Source organism: Panthera tigris, chromosome B1 (genome assembly GCF_018350195.1).
Source record: "Panthera tigris isolate Pti1 chromosome B1, P.tigris_Pti1_mat1.1, whole genome shotgun sequence".
In the NCBI taxonomy this organism is placed as follows: domain Eukaryota; kingdom Metazoa; phylum Chordata; class Mammalia; order Carnivora; family Felidae; genus Panthera; species Panthera tigris.
The window spans coordinates 163381501-163397174 of record NC_056663.1 but is presented as its reverse complement, the minus strand read 5'-3'; the positions used below and the strand labels follow the sequence as shown (position 1 = coordinate 163397174).

The window sequence follows — 15674 nt, the reverse complement described above, 5'->3', positions numbered from 1 at the left end:
AATTTTCTCAAAATGAAACACAAAATAATATCCGGAGGATTCTATAAGATTAACACTCTGTAACTCTAAAGGCATGTTTTTAGCACAAATATTGTTAGATCTAAGATAATATAAACAAACAGCTGCTAAAAATGTACAATTTTGCATTAAGACAAACTAAATTTTCAATCAAAAGTTGATTCATGTCAATATGTGATTCCCCACAGAAAGAATAAAGTACATTTAAGAAAAGCAACGTGGTAAAGTATTACTCTTCTAATGCACCAATAATAATGAGGGTTTTATTACATACTGTTCAATATATATGCACAAATGAATACACTACAGTCAGTATCTACAGGTCAGAAATGTGATTATGTCTTACCTTTAAATGTGACAAACAGTTCTGTAGGAAAATATGCCAGTTATTTAAAAAAAACTGTTTCTGACTGACACATAAAAGGCAGGTAATTAGTGGATAAAGAGCCTATAGGAGATAGGGAAAAGAGAATTAACATTTTTCATGAGAAAGCACAGATTTGTAAATCATATCCTCAGAAACAAAGGCAGTTTTCCCATTTGTCTTAAGAAGTACGGTCTCCTAAAGTAACGTCACAAAAAATGATAAAGGGCAAGTTTTCTGTAAGAACAACTCCTCGATCTGTCTCATTGCCCTGAGTTGGAGCATGCTTTTATTTTTCCCTAGAGCCACCACTCCCTCAACGAGTACAGTGGTTAGGAACACAAGCCCTGGGATCAAGCACAGACTGGCATCAAAGTTTCAGCTTTTTATTTGCCAGGCGCATGACTTCAGGGTGGATATAATTAAGGGCTCCAAGGCTCCCTTTGCTAACACACGGAGTGGAGAATGATAGACGGGGCTGGGAGGTTTAAAGTAAAACAATGCAAATGTAATTAGTTCAATGCCTGGCACAATAAGTGTTTATTCATTATTAGATCTGTATCTTAAGTGGTCAAGTATTTGTCTAATTCTCCACACTTTCTCCAAGCTGCATAAAAATTTACAGCAAACTCCTTCAAAGTTACATGGAGTGGGTGGTTAAATCTCTGAATAGAAATGATGTCATTAGATAGACAATGGTTCCTAAGTAATCTAATACTTCTGAGTGCAATAATAATGTAAAATAAAGAAATTTATGGTTTAATAGGAGTATATGCAAGCTTCCACATAGTATAATGCATAACTTAAAGCACCTGTCAAGATAGGTAAATACCTAGAATGAAGTCTGACTAACCTATCAAATGTAGAGCCAGAAAAATTAAGAACAGAATGTTTTAAAAAGAGCGGGAAAAATGTATAAAATTTGCCCTTATGTTGCGTTTTGGAAATTTTACAATTTCAATTCCTACAATTCTTTTCAATCCCCCCTCAATTCAGCAATCAATTACTACAACTCCTAATTAAATATGTAAAGGTTTGAAATGTTTTTCAATACCAATGAATGCTTCTTTCTGGAGCTCAGTTCAAAAGTAGTCTGATAAAGCATCTCCACAAAATTTTTCAAACAGGGAACATTCACTTCATTTTTAACAGCCTAGGTAACAAGATAATACAAAAACAAAGAAAATGGTCACAAATATTAAACTGTACAGAAATTACGAGAACTTTCTCTAAGGTGTGAAATTAGTGACTCCTTCACCGAGTATCTCACTAAAGTACTAGAAACTGCCAAATGACCAACTGTCAAGTCGCTGAGATAAAGGTGGTCCCTGTTCTGAGAAAACACAAGGAAGTGAACAGGCAATGAGTATGTGATACAACCAACAGATGCTGCAAGAGGAAATTCTCTGTGCTCTGGGCACGTTCACAAGGGGCCCCGACAGAAAAACTCCACGAGAAAGTAACACCAAAGCTGAATCCAGCATCCCTTCTGTGATACAGAGCAGTAAATCCCAGGTAACCTCTCCGGCCTTGTCCTCCACGCTCTGCCTTCCTGCACTGGGATCCAGCAGCACCAGCTAGCTTTCTTGCTGTTTCTAGAACAGATCATGCATGTTTGTGCTTTAGGGAGTCTACAGTGGTTCCTTGTGCCCAAGAAGTCTTCCCTCAGATACAGCACGCCTTTTCCCTCGTTCCTTTAGCTTCTGCTCAGTCATCTCCATCTCCTTCGAGGGGGTGGTCTCAGCTAATCACAGTATTCAAAATTTCAACTCCCTTATCCCTTCAGCAATCCTACCCCCCTATCTTACTGTACATCTCTCCAGAGTACTTATCACCATCCACCTACTAGATATTTTACATACTAGTTTACTAGCTGTTTTCTGCACCAGAAATAGCTCTACAAGAGCAAGGTGTCTTTCCTACCTTGACCATTCTTGCATTCCCTATGCACAGAAGAGGCTCTGATACAAAGAAAGCATTCAATACATGTGATGAATGAATAAGTAGAGTCCAACCAGGCAAAGTGGGGAGGGAGGTTATTAAAGAGGCAAGAATGTTCCAGACAGAATGAGTGCTATATGCAGCAGTGGGTGTTATGGATTGAAATGTCACCTCCCCCACACCCCAAATTCAGATACTGAAATCCTAACCCAGCGTACCTCATCATGTGGCCTTATTTGGAAAAGGCAGGTGGCATTTGGTCATTGCAGATGTAATTGGTTAAGTTAGGATAAAGTCATATTGGGGTGAGGGGACCCTACTCCAACATGATGGGTATCCTTTAAAAAAAACAGGCAATTTGGACAAAGACGTACACAAGGAGAACACCACGCAAAAATGAAGGCAGAGCTCAGGTGCTGATTCTATAAGCCAAGGAATGCCAAAGATATCAGAAACTAGGTGAGAGGCACAGAACAGATGCTTCCTCACAGCCCTCAGAAGGAATCAACCCACCAACACCTTGGTCTCACCATAACTGTGAGACAATAATTTTTGTTATTTGAGCCACCTAGTTTGAGGCACTTTATGAGGGCTGCCTTAGCAAACAAACTACAAACCAAACACGGCATAAAAGAAGAATCAGGTAACACAATACTCATGGACCGCAAGGACCGTCAAGGGTCTTTCCTCCTACAACCTGCTCCTTTTGATTAATTACCTTAAAAATACAACCTAATCCCAGTTAGGTATCTGGCAAAAACAGATTTTCAGACAAGGGGGAAGCACAAATGACAACGTGGGATAGAGAGGCAGCAACCCAAACCACTTCTAGAAAAAGAAATTGAAATACATGCACTAATGAAAATAGACTAAAACCTGACGGTTTGATAAATGATAGGTTTATTTTATCAAAAAAATAATAATAACAAAATAAAAACCCCAGACTTGGCTGAAACCTGGGGTGGGGGGCTATCTGACTCAAACTACCTACTGAGCTCTATTCATGACTTTTGTTTGTACCCATTAAAAAAGAATCAATTTTTTTTTTTTTAATCCTCAAACATTTAACTGTAAGTAAATATTCAAGACAGGTAAAAAAAAAAAGTCATGCCAATCACGGTCACTAATATTTTAAAACTTTCACTTTTCTTCCAGTTCCCTGTCTACCTTTTTTTTTTTTTTTCTAAGACTTTAAAACTTCATTTTATTTTATTTTTTAAAATGTTTATTTATTTATTTTTGAGAGAGAGCGTGCGAGTGAGCACGGGGGAGAGGCAGAGAGAGAGGAAGACAGAGAATCCCAAGCACAGAGAATCTCTGTGCTGTCAGAGCGAGGCCCCATGCAGGGCTCCAACACATGAAACGTGAGATCATAACCCGAGCCGATATCAAGAGTCTGACGCTCAACCGAGCCAACCAGGCACCCCTCCCTGTCCACCTTTTTTTTTTTCTTTAAGTTTATTTATTTATTTGAGAGAGACAGAGATAGGGTGAGTGGGGGAGGGGCAGACAGAGGGGTCGAGAGAACGAATCCTAAGCAGGCTCCGAGCCACCAGCTGTGCAGAGCCCGCTGTGGGACTCAAACTCACGAAACTGGGAGATCGTAACCTGAGCCAAAAACCAAGAGTCAGACCCTCAACCAAATGAGCCACCCAGGTGTCCCCAAAATATATTTTTAAGATACATAAAAATATATCTCTAAAACTCAATCAGAATACAAATAACTCCATGTTAAAAAATAAGAAAAGATTTCAACACACATTTTGCCAAAGAAAACATACGGACAGCAAACACAGGACGCTCAAAATCATTGGTCATTAGGGAAATGCAAATTTTAAAACCCCAGTGAGACACCACAACACAGCTAGCAGAATGGCTAAAACTAAAATATCTGGCCAAAGAAGTGTTGGTGAGGATGTGGAGGAACCAGAACTCTCACATCCGGCTCCTTGGAATACAAAATGATGCAACAACTTTGGAACGTTGTATGACAATTTCTTTAACAATCAAACATATAGCTACCATTTGGTCCACCAATTCCATCCCTAGATATTTACCCAAAGTAAATAAAAGCATATGTCCCGTACATAGACTTGGACATAAATGTTCACAGCGGCTTTATATGTAACAGCCCAAAACTGGAACAAATGGATCCAAAACAGATGACCACAACCAAACTGTGGTGTTATCTATACTGTGGTATGTCTATGCAATGAAATACTGTGCAACGATGAGAAAGGAAAAACCTACTGATACGTTCCACAACATAGTTGGAACTCAAAATAATTATGCAGAGTGAAAGAAGCCAAAAAATGGCTTTGTACTGTAAAACTCCATTAATATAAAATTCTAGGAAAACCAAAACTAATGTAGAGTGACAGAAGGAAGATGAATAGTTGCACTACCCAAAGGTGAGGTGAGTGGTGGTGGGGGGTGGGGGGGTGGGGGAGTGGATTAAAAAGGAAAATAAGGAAACTTCCAGGGTGTGACAGACATGTACATTATCCTGATTATGGTGATGGTTTCCCATGTGCATACACATGTCAAATTATATACTTTAAATATGCATACTGTATGTCCATTTTACTTCAAGTTTAAAATGCAATGATGATATATAATATATATATACATGAAAAGAATATCATTTATGCAGCAATATGTAGTATACTGAAAGTGAGTTGCATATCACATATCATACAGAACAACTGAATTGGGTAAAAACAAACAAAAACCCCAGGAAACAAACCTAGCATCTAAGTACTATAAAATCCCTTAATCCTATTTATAGCATGCTGTTGCTAGTAACTGCAAAAGTATTTTCAAATAACACACTGCTTTTATGTCAAGAAAGGCTTCTATAAATCTGCTTCCCTAGAAATTGTTATATAAATAATATATTTATAATAATCATATTTTCTAAATAATTTGGAATACAAATTTTGACAGATGGGATGAATATCAATAGCAACTACAGAACACTTAAAATCGAGACAGTCCTGTAAATTCCAAGATATATGTTACAGTACAGGCTGTTAAAATGGCCACCATATTGTAAGAAGCAGAAGCCGCGAGTAAATGCAGTATTTTGCACTGAGCTGCTTCAGGCAGCCGTTACCTAGAGGCTGGGTTGCAAATACTCTGCCCTCCTTGCAGTCTCTGAATCTTAAGGACCTGGGCCTGTTCTTTTAATTAAAAGGCTAATCAATGCTCTACTGACATTTGGCTAATAACCATTTTCCCCATATCCATATGACATTCAAATTTCCCACATAACAGTCTATGAAATTACCGGAAAGTAAGACTATTTCACGTGGCAACTTCTTCAGTAAAAAGGTACTTTTAACATACAATATAGAAATTAAAATATACTTACAGCAGCTACAGGGATAAGAATCTCCACAAATAAACCAGCAAGTGCATGCTTTATATCTTTATCTTTTACTTCTAAGAAATACTGAGCACATTCCTGGAGGGGCAAAGAGGTATATATTAGGTTTAAGAAGTTTTAACATCATGAGAAGTTTGTAAATACTGCGATTTTACCAAAAAGCTAAAGTCAAAACACACTCAAATTTAAAAAGAAAGTAAATTCACACCACTGGCAATTTAACACTGGAACTAAAGAATTACTAACGATGCCATGAATATATATATATATATATTCCTTTAGTAATATATATATGTTTCCTTTAGTAAGTCACGAAGAGCAAGCATAACCACTGTTAGGCTAATTCCAATCACCGCAATGGAGAAGGTATATCACCTGCATGAACTGAAATGATGCTTCAAAATCTTCTACAGGATACATTTTTACTCGAAAAAACTTCATTCCCATTATTAAGCTGATGATGCTTTGTACCACATGGGGACTTTGTTCCTTTTGCCGCAGTTCTTTCAATTCTGTCACAAACTTCTTCCTCACAGCCTGAAATCTTTAATATACATGAATACATAAGTGGATAGGAATTCAAAACACTAATGTCCCACATGATACTCAAGGTTGAAATCAAAAGAGACTTTACGTAAACATTATGTCCCTTCTCTACCCTCATCAAACTTACTAGAAAAGCACAGAGGGAAATAAAGTTATTTGATATTATTCGAAATCTGCTGTTCCTTTATTTTAAAGTTAGAAGTTCCTTAAGAAGATATAATAAGATGTCTTTATTCCTACAACATCGTCAATACAGCTCCATTACCATTTAATCGTTAATAATCATAGTCAAATCAAATCAAATAATCTACCCCATAAATCTGATAGTGTCTCCAGTTTGTACTCCTTTTTATAAAACCTGTAATTTGAGTTATACGGAGAACGGATTGGAGACTATAAATGTGTTCAAAGACATGAAGCAATCAATTTTAGACTACTATCACTTAAAATTAGTTTCTCCTTATACTGGAGAAAAACTGAAGGAGACGAGTGGGGCACACGGTCTCACACAATGTGACTAAGCTCAAGAATCAAAATGCTTTCAAATTTAAGCACCATCGTGGATTCAAATGACCACAACTGGTAAGTCTACTAAGTTTTTTCTCTGCTTACATTGCAAAAAGATACTTACAGTTTAATAATCAAAAATACTTAATTTCCCCCCTTTATTTATTATGAAACAGCTAAAGATTTTACTGTTAGTGTTACTGGGGGAAACCAGTTTTTGAAAAGTTAAAATGGGAAATGAAGCATATTTTCTAATCGTTATTGACTACAGAGGGGAAAAAGAAAATTGCGTATTAATGAAATATGGATACATGATAGGAAATATTACTTAGCCATTTCCATTTGAGTCTTGGAGAATATAATACCATTTCCCACGAATATATTCTTTTGCATTTAAAAAAAAATTTTTTTTTTTACGTTTTATTTATTTTTGAGACAGAGAGAGACAGAGCATGAACGGGGGAGGGTCAGAGAGAGAGGGAGATACAGAATCTGAAACAGGCTCCAGGCTCTGAGCTGTCAGAACAGAGCCTGATGCGGGGCTTGAACTCACGGACCGTGAGATCATGACCTGAGCCGAAGTCGGACGCTCAACCGACTGAGCCACCCAGGCGCCCCTCTTTTGTATTTTAAAAAGAAAATATACAATGGATAAAAACCTTCCCATCGCAATAACACTAGAATCCAAGGGTTTTTCTCTTCTATTAAATTTCTCATAATAATGATTAGCCACTACACTCACAGGAACCAAACATTAACAAGAATTGTACTTGGCTTTTTAGAATTTAGAAAGGGTTTTATCTGATGATTTCAGGACCAAACACTTCTTAAATGACATCTAAGAAAATCTGAATTGATAATTTTTTACCTTACAAATTTCCCAGTGGCAACAAAGGAAATTCAAACTCTTCCATAGTCTTATGATCAACCACAAGATACTACAGATAAACTTTTCTACTCTTTACTATAATGATGGTTCAAGACAAGTCAATGGGTTTACTCCTAATGAATAACACCTTTATGGAATCATCTAGTATCTTCTCTTTCTTTTTTGGAATCTCTTCTACCTATCCAAAATTCTATTTGGTGTTAAATAAAATGATTAGGAGGAAAACACTGAGATGCCATCTCAGAAATAAGACCATTCAACTAGAAAGTATTAAAAGTCGTTATTGAGTTCTTAAAAAACAAACAAACAAAAAAGGATGTGAAAAAACACTTCTCATAGATTAGTTAGAAATAAATAAGGTAATGTCCTGACTATTCCTGGCACTTTTCTGACTTCCTCAATTCAGACATTTATGGAAAACCCCAAAGAAATGAAAACAAGTTGTATACTTAATGTACGGATATTACTTTAAAATCCTCTAAGAAATAGAGCAGCTAAGTAATAAAAAGTGGAGGAGACTGCAAAATAACTACGAAAACAATTAGATCTAATGCTGTCATTGTCAATTACAATGAAGCATTCTAAAATATAACTGAAATCAGTGATTTAAATACTTACTTTGATTGGGCAAGAACCCCTATCACCTCTGCATATAAATCTGCAATAATATGCACATTCCCAGTGTTGGTTCCTGAATATCTGAAACAACAAGAGAACAAATGTGCTGTTAAATTTTTCTATAAACTCTCTTTTACATAAATCTGAAAGTTTCTCATCAGAGGGTTACAAAGTTTTTTTCTGAAGAGTCATCTATAGAATAATAAAAACCACACAAATTTTCGTCTAGCTCTGAGTTTTACTTTGTCGTGAAATTTAGCCTTCTAATTCTTAGAAATCCAATCAACAGTTTTAAGAATTATTTTAATAAAATCTTTCCAATGGGGGTGCCTGACTGGCTCAGTTGGTAAAACAAGAAACTCTTGATCTCAGGGTCATGAATTCAAGCCCCTCATTGGGCATGAAGCCTACTAAAACAAACAAACAAACTTTCCTAGAAGCATTTTGTGTGGATTCGAAAGAAAGAAAGAAAGAAAGAAAGAAAGAAAGAAAGAAAGAAAGAAAGAAAGAAAGAAAGAAAAAAGAAAAAGGAAGATAAGTGCTTTGAACTCTAAAAACAAAACAAATGATCAGAGAGAGTTCAAATTATACTTAAACAGTCTAACCCTGGACTAGGAGAAAAGCAATAATCCCAAGTTAGTATTTTACTTACCCTTCCTTATGTTTAAAGTGCTTAAAAGCTAAGTTTAGAACTTCATGAACTAAGGGATCGGGCACAGGATGAACAGGAATCTAGAATAAAAAAATCATAAAATCAGCAAGAGCTAAGTAGATTATAAGTCTTATGAGTGTTCTCCACATTTCAACTAATTAAATCAATAGTTTTCATTTCCATGGTATGATCAATTACTAATTTTTCAATCTTCCCTTTTTCTAAGGATTCTATTATTTTCTCAGAGAATTTAGTTACTCATCTAATTTAATAACCTCTAAATTTAAGAATATTAGCTGTATAATCACAAATCCTTGAACTAGGCCCATAAAGGGGAAAAAGTAGTCGTTATTGCTGATTTACTGTAATTGTCAGGAAATTAAGACACTCACACGTACCTCTCTGCAACACCTATGGGAAAGCAACCTCTGGCTGAGCCAGCCACACATTCCATATATAGTCTGATTTTTCTATCATAAACAGTAGCCAAAATGACACCAACTTTTCCAACAATTTAAATCTTTGTTTTGTTTAGTTCTTTAAAAACTATATGCTACTTCCAAATATGTAAAACAAATGAAAATATTTAAAACCAGAAAGTAAAATCCCTGTCCCTTCTCCCATATACAATCACTATTAATAGCTTGATACATATCCTTCCAGATTTTTCCTATCCACACCCACACACCTGATTTTTCTTAAGAAAATGATGCCTCCTCTTTCCATGGCAGTAGCTAGAGCTCCTCCTTTCTTTTCAATGGCCACATAATACTCAGTATATGATGTATTTAATGAGCTTCCTATCGCCTGCCATGTCATTCTAGATTTTCAATAATCAATATGATGTTATAAACATCTTAGACATTTTGGGAATGCAAGCTGGTGCAGCCACTCTGGAAAACAGTATGGAGGTTCCTCAAAAAATCAAAAATAGAACTATCCTACGACCCAGCAATTGCAGTACCAGGCATTTATCCACGGGATACAGGTGTGCCGTTTCGAAGGGACACATGCACCCCCATATTTATAGCAGCACTATCAACAATAGCCAAAGTATGGAAAGAGCCCAAATGTCCATCGATGGATGAGTGGATAAAGAAGATGTGGTGTGTGTGTATATATATATATATATATATATATATATATATATACACACACACACACACACACATATACACGCAATGGAGTATTACTTGGCAATCAAAAAGAATGAAATCTTGCCATTTGCAACTACGTGGATGGGACTGGAGGGTATTATGCTAAGTGACATCAGTCAGAGAAAGACAAATATCATATGACTTCACTCATATGAGGACTTTAAGAGACAAAACAGATGAACATAAGGGAAGGGAAACAAAAATAATATAAAAACAGGGTGGGGGGAAGAACAGAAGAGACTCATAAATATGGAGAACAAACTGAGGGCTACTGGAAGGGTTGTGGGAGGGAGGATGGGCTAAATGGGTAAAGGGCACTAAGGAATCTACTTCTGAAATCATTGTTGCACTATATGCTAACTAATTTGGATGTAAATCTAAAAAAATAAAAAATTAAATTAAAAAAAAAAGAAAGAAACATAGGATAAAAGTCCCTGTCTTCCAGGGGCTAAAATATAAGGAAGAATTTCCCATTGGTTGTGATTTCTGTTTCTTTTCTCCTCTTACTTATACTTGTAGTTCTCTGACAAGTCTTAAATTTTATTTAATTTCTGATCACATTTTTTTTTACTGTAACAAATGTTAGAATGTTACCAATCCTGTATATATTTGATTTTTTTATGGAGAAAGTATTGTAAGCATATAATCATTCATTCTTTCCTTTTATTACATACTTTTATAAATACTCATTTAATGCATATACTATGTAAGAAATTATACAGGCTCTGGTATTATAAAAAGTATAGGACATTGCCTCTGTCTCAAAGAGTTTATAACTTAGCTGGGGAGATGTGCTTAAAAGCTAATAATATTTAATGTGCATTGAATCCTGGTATGCAAGTACTGTTATTTTATAAGTATTTTATATGTAATAATTCATTTACTCCCCACAACACTATGAGGTAGGCATTATGATTATCACAGTTTTAATAGACAAATAAATTGTGTTGCAGCGAGATTATATAATTTGCTCGATGACTTACATCCTGTAGGTAGCAGAGCCAGGATTTCGAGACTTAAAACTGGACTCCAAAACAGCTGCCATAACACATTAGGTACTTAAAAAAATGAACTGTTTAAGGAGTGTTTATTGGAGGACCCATCATATGCAAAGCTGTCTGCTAGAAAGTGAAATTTAAATGTGTATAGGACGATTCCCAGTTTCAAGAAATTTACAGTCTTCATATACTTAACATTCGAATGATTGTTATGGATTAATATCTGAAAAACCCATGGTATATCACATGACTCCTACAGGAAAAAATGCATTATGAGTCTCAAACAATTTGTGTATGCATTAACTTTAGGAGCACTTTATTGCCAGGTGAGAACTGGCTCTATGTTACATATAATTACATAGCAAGCATTTAAAAAAATGTTTTAACAATTGGAAAATGTTTTCATATTCTTTTTAGAATATTTTCTTATTTAAAATGTTCACTGATTGTGAAATAAATGATCCTTTGGTGCTGTAAAAAAAAAAAAAAAAAAAAAATCTTCGACATCTAACTTTATATACTTGTATAGTTCCACGGGAAAGAGCCCAAAAGGAGGAACTGATGGATCAAAGATTTTAGGGGCACCTGGGTGGCTCAGTGGGTTAAGCATCCAACTTTGGCTCAGATCATGAACTCACGGTTCATGGGTTCAAGCCCTGCGTCAGGCTCTGTGCTGACAGCTCAGAGCCTGTAGCCTGCTTCTGATTCTGTGTCTCCCTCTCTCTCTGTTCCTCCCCTATTTGCACTCTGTCTCTCCCTCTCTCAAAAATAAAGATTAGAAAAAAAAATTTTTTTTAAAGATTACACAAGTCACCACTGATATATATTCAAGTTCTAAATATTTGTGGCTGCTTCTGAGCTCACTATTCTATTAATTTTTATATGTCAGTACCAAAATCATATGGTCTCCATTATCAGACTTTATAAATAAGTTTGCTGTCTGATACTGAAAGTCCCCTTTATTCTTCTTCAGAGAGCACTTAGCCACTTTTGGCCCACTGTTCTTCCATATTCAATCTAGAGTCACCCAAGTTACATAAAAACTGTTAGGATTTTTATTGGAGTTGCAATGAATCTATAGATCAATTTGGGGTTAACTGTATTCTTCATTTACATGGAGTATCTTTTCACTTCTTTAAGTTTTTGGCAAGGTTTTATAATTTTCTGTTGTTGCCCTTTGTTGTACTTATTCCTAAGATGATAAACATATGAAAAGATGCTTAATTAGTAATAAGGATGATGAAAGTACACAAAGTATCATTTTACACCTATTCAGTGGGGAAAAGTCTGACAACACCAAACAGCACAGATAATGTAAATGAATCAGATTTCACAGACATTGCTGGTGTAAGTTTAAATCAATTTTTTACACAGCCTACCATCTAGTGAAGCAGATCAAAGTATGCCACCACAAAATGTGGCACTTCGGCTTGAGAATTATTTTGAGCTGAAGGCAACTGAGAAACAGCAGGTGCAGGAAGAGCTCTCCACCCTCCCCCTTTCTGCCTAAAAGCAGTCTCCCCTCCTCTTTCCTGTACCACAAAAAGAAGAAGACTTGGTAAGGAGACAGGTCTGCACAAACTTACTAAAGAGCCCTTATCTTCCATTAGTTTCCCCCATGTATTTTCCTTTTCCCAATTTACCACCCCTAGAAGCCCAAACATTTTTCCTTTGTCTTGTCACTTCACAATGTACTGCGCTTTGTTAAGTTTTGGGGCTTAACCATTCTTTGTGTATTCAACTTTTTCCCTATGAAGGCCTCCATATGCATATGTCATAAACCTTTTCTCCTGATAATCTGACATCTGTCAATTTAATCTGCAGGGCTCCAGGAATGAACCTAAGAAGGTGGAGCTCCAACGCACTAGCAGTTACACGCCTAAGAAAAAAATAATGTATAGCCACACACGTCATGGATTAATTCTAACAACATACTGTTGAGTGAAAAATGTTAAGTCCCAGAGGACAATATACGTATGATACATTTTTTTATGAAGCTCAAAGACAAGAGAAACTTAATATTCAAACATATAGGAAAGCATTTTTTTTAAGAGAATAATTAACATAAAAATCAGAAAAATGGTAAGAGGGTAGCCAGGCAATAAACCAGGAGAGATTCACATAATGAGACTTAAATTATAGGTATTGGTGGAGCTCACAGGTAATCAGTATAGTGTAAACAAACACACAGAGGTCAATGATGACAGTGCATCTTGAGCCAGGATCATGATTTATCACATTCTTTCGCTGGAAGTCCAATTAAAACAAAAAATGCACGGGAATTACACATTTCCTTGAAAGGTTTAACAACATACATTATAGAACACTTCACCAATAGGATACAATTGTAATAGAGATTTTAATATTACCAAGACAGCCACAAACTAGACTAGGGCAAAGAAAAGCTGAGAATTCTAATTATTCAGAGATGGTGAGAATGTTCCTTGAGGGTTTGACAAAGGAGAGATTTTTATTTAAAATAAAGATAATTTATTTTTTACAAAGGCAAACCAAGAGTCTATGAGGAAGGAGCTGAATTTAGCCCAGAATAATGATCAGGAGCTAGTTCAAAACTAGTAAATAGGTGAGAAACATTAGAAACAGTAACCACAATTACACTGTAATGAGAGACAAGAAACACAAGAAATCCAGTAAGTATTCATTGACCTGAATTCAGCTCAATGAGAACGATGACTAAACTCGCACAGCACAGAGAATACTAGCACACTTTTATTTATTTATTTATTTATTCATTCATTCATTCATTCATTCACTCATTCATTCATTTATTTATTTGAGAGAACGTGCACGCGCATGCACACGAGCAGGGGAGAGGGGCAGAGGGAGAGAGAGAGAATCTTAAGCAGGGCGTGGAGCCCAATGCAGGGCTCAATCTCATGACCCTTGGATCATGACCTGAGCTGACATCAAGAGTTGGATGCTCAACCCACTGAGCCACCCGGGTGCCCCTAGCATCACTCTTAAAATACTGTGCCAGCAGAGGGATACAGGGAGCTGACACAGCTTTGGAAGGTTCACAGTGAACTTTTACTCCAGGATGGGAGGCTATAGCTCTGTCTTGGCTAAGTGAATTGGAGTTTGTTGTTGACCAGAGGAGAATCAGAGCATTCATCTCAGATTTCCTAGAAATTGGGACTGTCCTGAAGGACTGAGCCTGATATCGAATTTGAAGAAAATGCACTCCATCACAAAACCAAATAGGGATTAAGTGAAGAAGCAGCTGTAATCCAAACTCAACCTTTCTTAGTTCTCAATGAACCTTTTAAAAATAGTAGCCTTATGATACAGGAAAGAAGTTTACTTGTCTGTTGGTGGAAGTTGAGATTTGAACATCCCACGTTAATACTGCGCAGAAACTGAATTTATTCTACATAGTAAGGTTCAAGAATTCAGACTCTAGGGGCTCCTGGGTGGTTCAGTCAGTTAAACATCCAACTTTGGCTCAGGTCATGATCTCATAATCCATGAGTTTGAGCCCTGCGTTGTGCTCTGTTTTGACAGCTCGGAGTTTGGGGCCTGTTTTGGATTCTGTGTCTCCCTCTCTCTGCCCCTCCGCCACTCAGGCTCTGTCTCTCTTGCTCTCAAAAATAAATAAAACATAAAAACAAAATTAAAAAAAAAAAAAAGAATTCAGACTCTACAAGAACAATCTTAACCTTTGTCCCACAATGGAAAACTAAATTTTAAACCCATAATTTCTTTAAGCAGAGATACTTAACTAGGAATTTTATGACTGTATAATTATAAGAAGCTTTTAAATCTTTTATAGGCAAACACATCACCAAAAGTGTAGCAATCATGAATCATTGATAAAGGAATTTCAGAATACTGGCTCATCAATTAAGTAGAGGCACGACAATCTTTTACTTGGTAGTCTGAATACCTCTTTTTAGGAAAACACTATTATCTCATATTAAGAAGAAACTGAAAACAGTATTCCCCAAGTGCTCCTTACATCCACACCAAGCTGACGAACTTATTGTAAGTAAACTATATATAATCAAACCTTTATTCAATAATCTTTTTTTCATTAAAAATACAGAAAGATAAATGATAAAAGTCTAGAAAGACCATGGATTTTGGTTTGGTTTAATGAAACCAATGCTTCTCTTTTTACTGGTTATGTAACCATGAGGAAGTTTCCACTTCCCCATCTGTAAATGCACGCAAAAGATTGGAACCCTATCATCACTAGCCCGGAGAGAAAAATCGAGAATATTACAATTGGAGATTGATTCTTGTCCTCCCACCTTTTCCTTCTATCTCTCAAAGGGACTAGGCCAGAATTCTTACCTTCTGAGAATGTAGGGCAGACGAAGGGACTAGAATATAAGGGTGGAGATACTGAGGCAAAGCCTGGGAGGGAAAAATGGCAGGAAACCAGGGCCCATTCAAGAAGCAGGGAGGCACTGTATTCTCCCAGCCTGATCTTCCCTCGGTTGGGCCCATAAAATAGGCCCTAAGGTAATGACAACATTACTACAATCGAAGCTGCTGTCCCATACATCCCAGTCAGCCTGTGGCTACCCACTGAGAGTTAAAACGGAGCAGATATCCACCACCACGTGATGCCAA

At 36.4% G+C, this 15674-nt stretch overlaps 1 protein-coding gene across 5 annotated transcripts in view; it reads right to left on the bottom strand.

The window, feature by feature from the left end:
* FRYL (FRY like transcription coactivator) overlaps positions 1–15674 on the bottom strand; it is a 265419-nt gene that overhangs the window by 110441 nt on the left and 139304 nt on the right. For all 5 annotated transcript variants that reach the window (XM_042984565.1, XM_042984561.1, XM_042984562.1 and 2 more), the window contains 6 exons: positions 8924–9003; positions 8272–8352; positions 6087–6255; positions 5697–5789; positions 1437–1535; positions 365–466 (listed from right to left, as the gene is read on the bottom strand). In XM_042984565.1, the coding sequence (XP_042840499.1) occupies positions 365–466; positions 1437–1535; positions 5697–5789; positions 6087–6255; positions 8272–8352; positions 8924–9003 (624 nt within the window). The remainder of the gene's footprint in view (positions 1–364; positions 467–1436; positions 1536–5696; positions 5790–6086; positions 6256–8271; positions 8353–8923; positions 9004–15674) is intronic.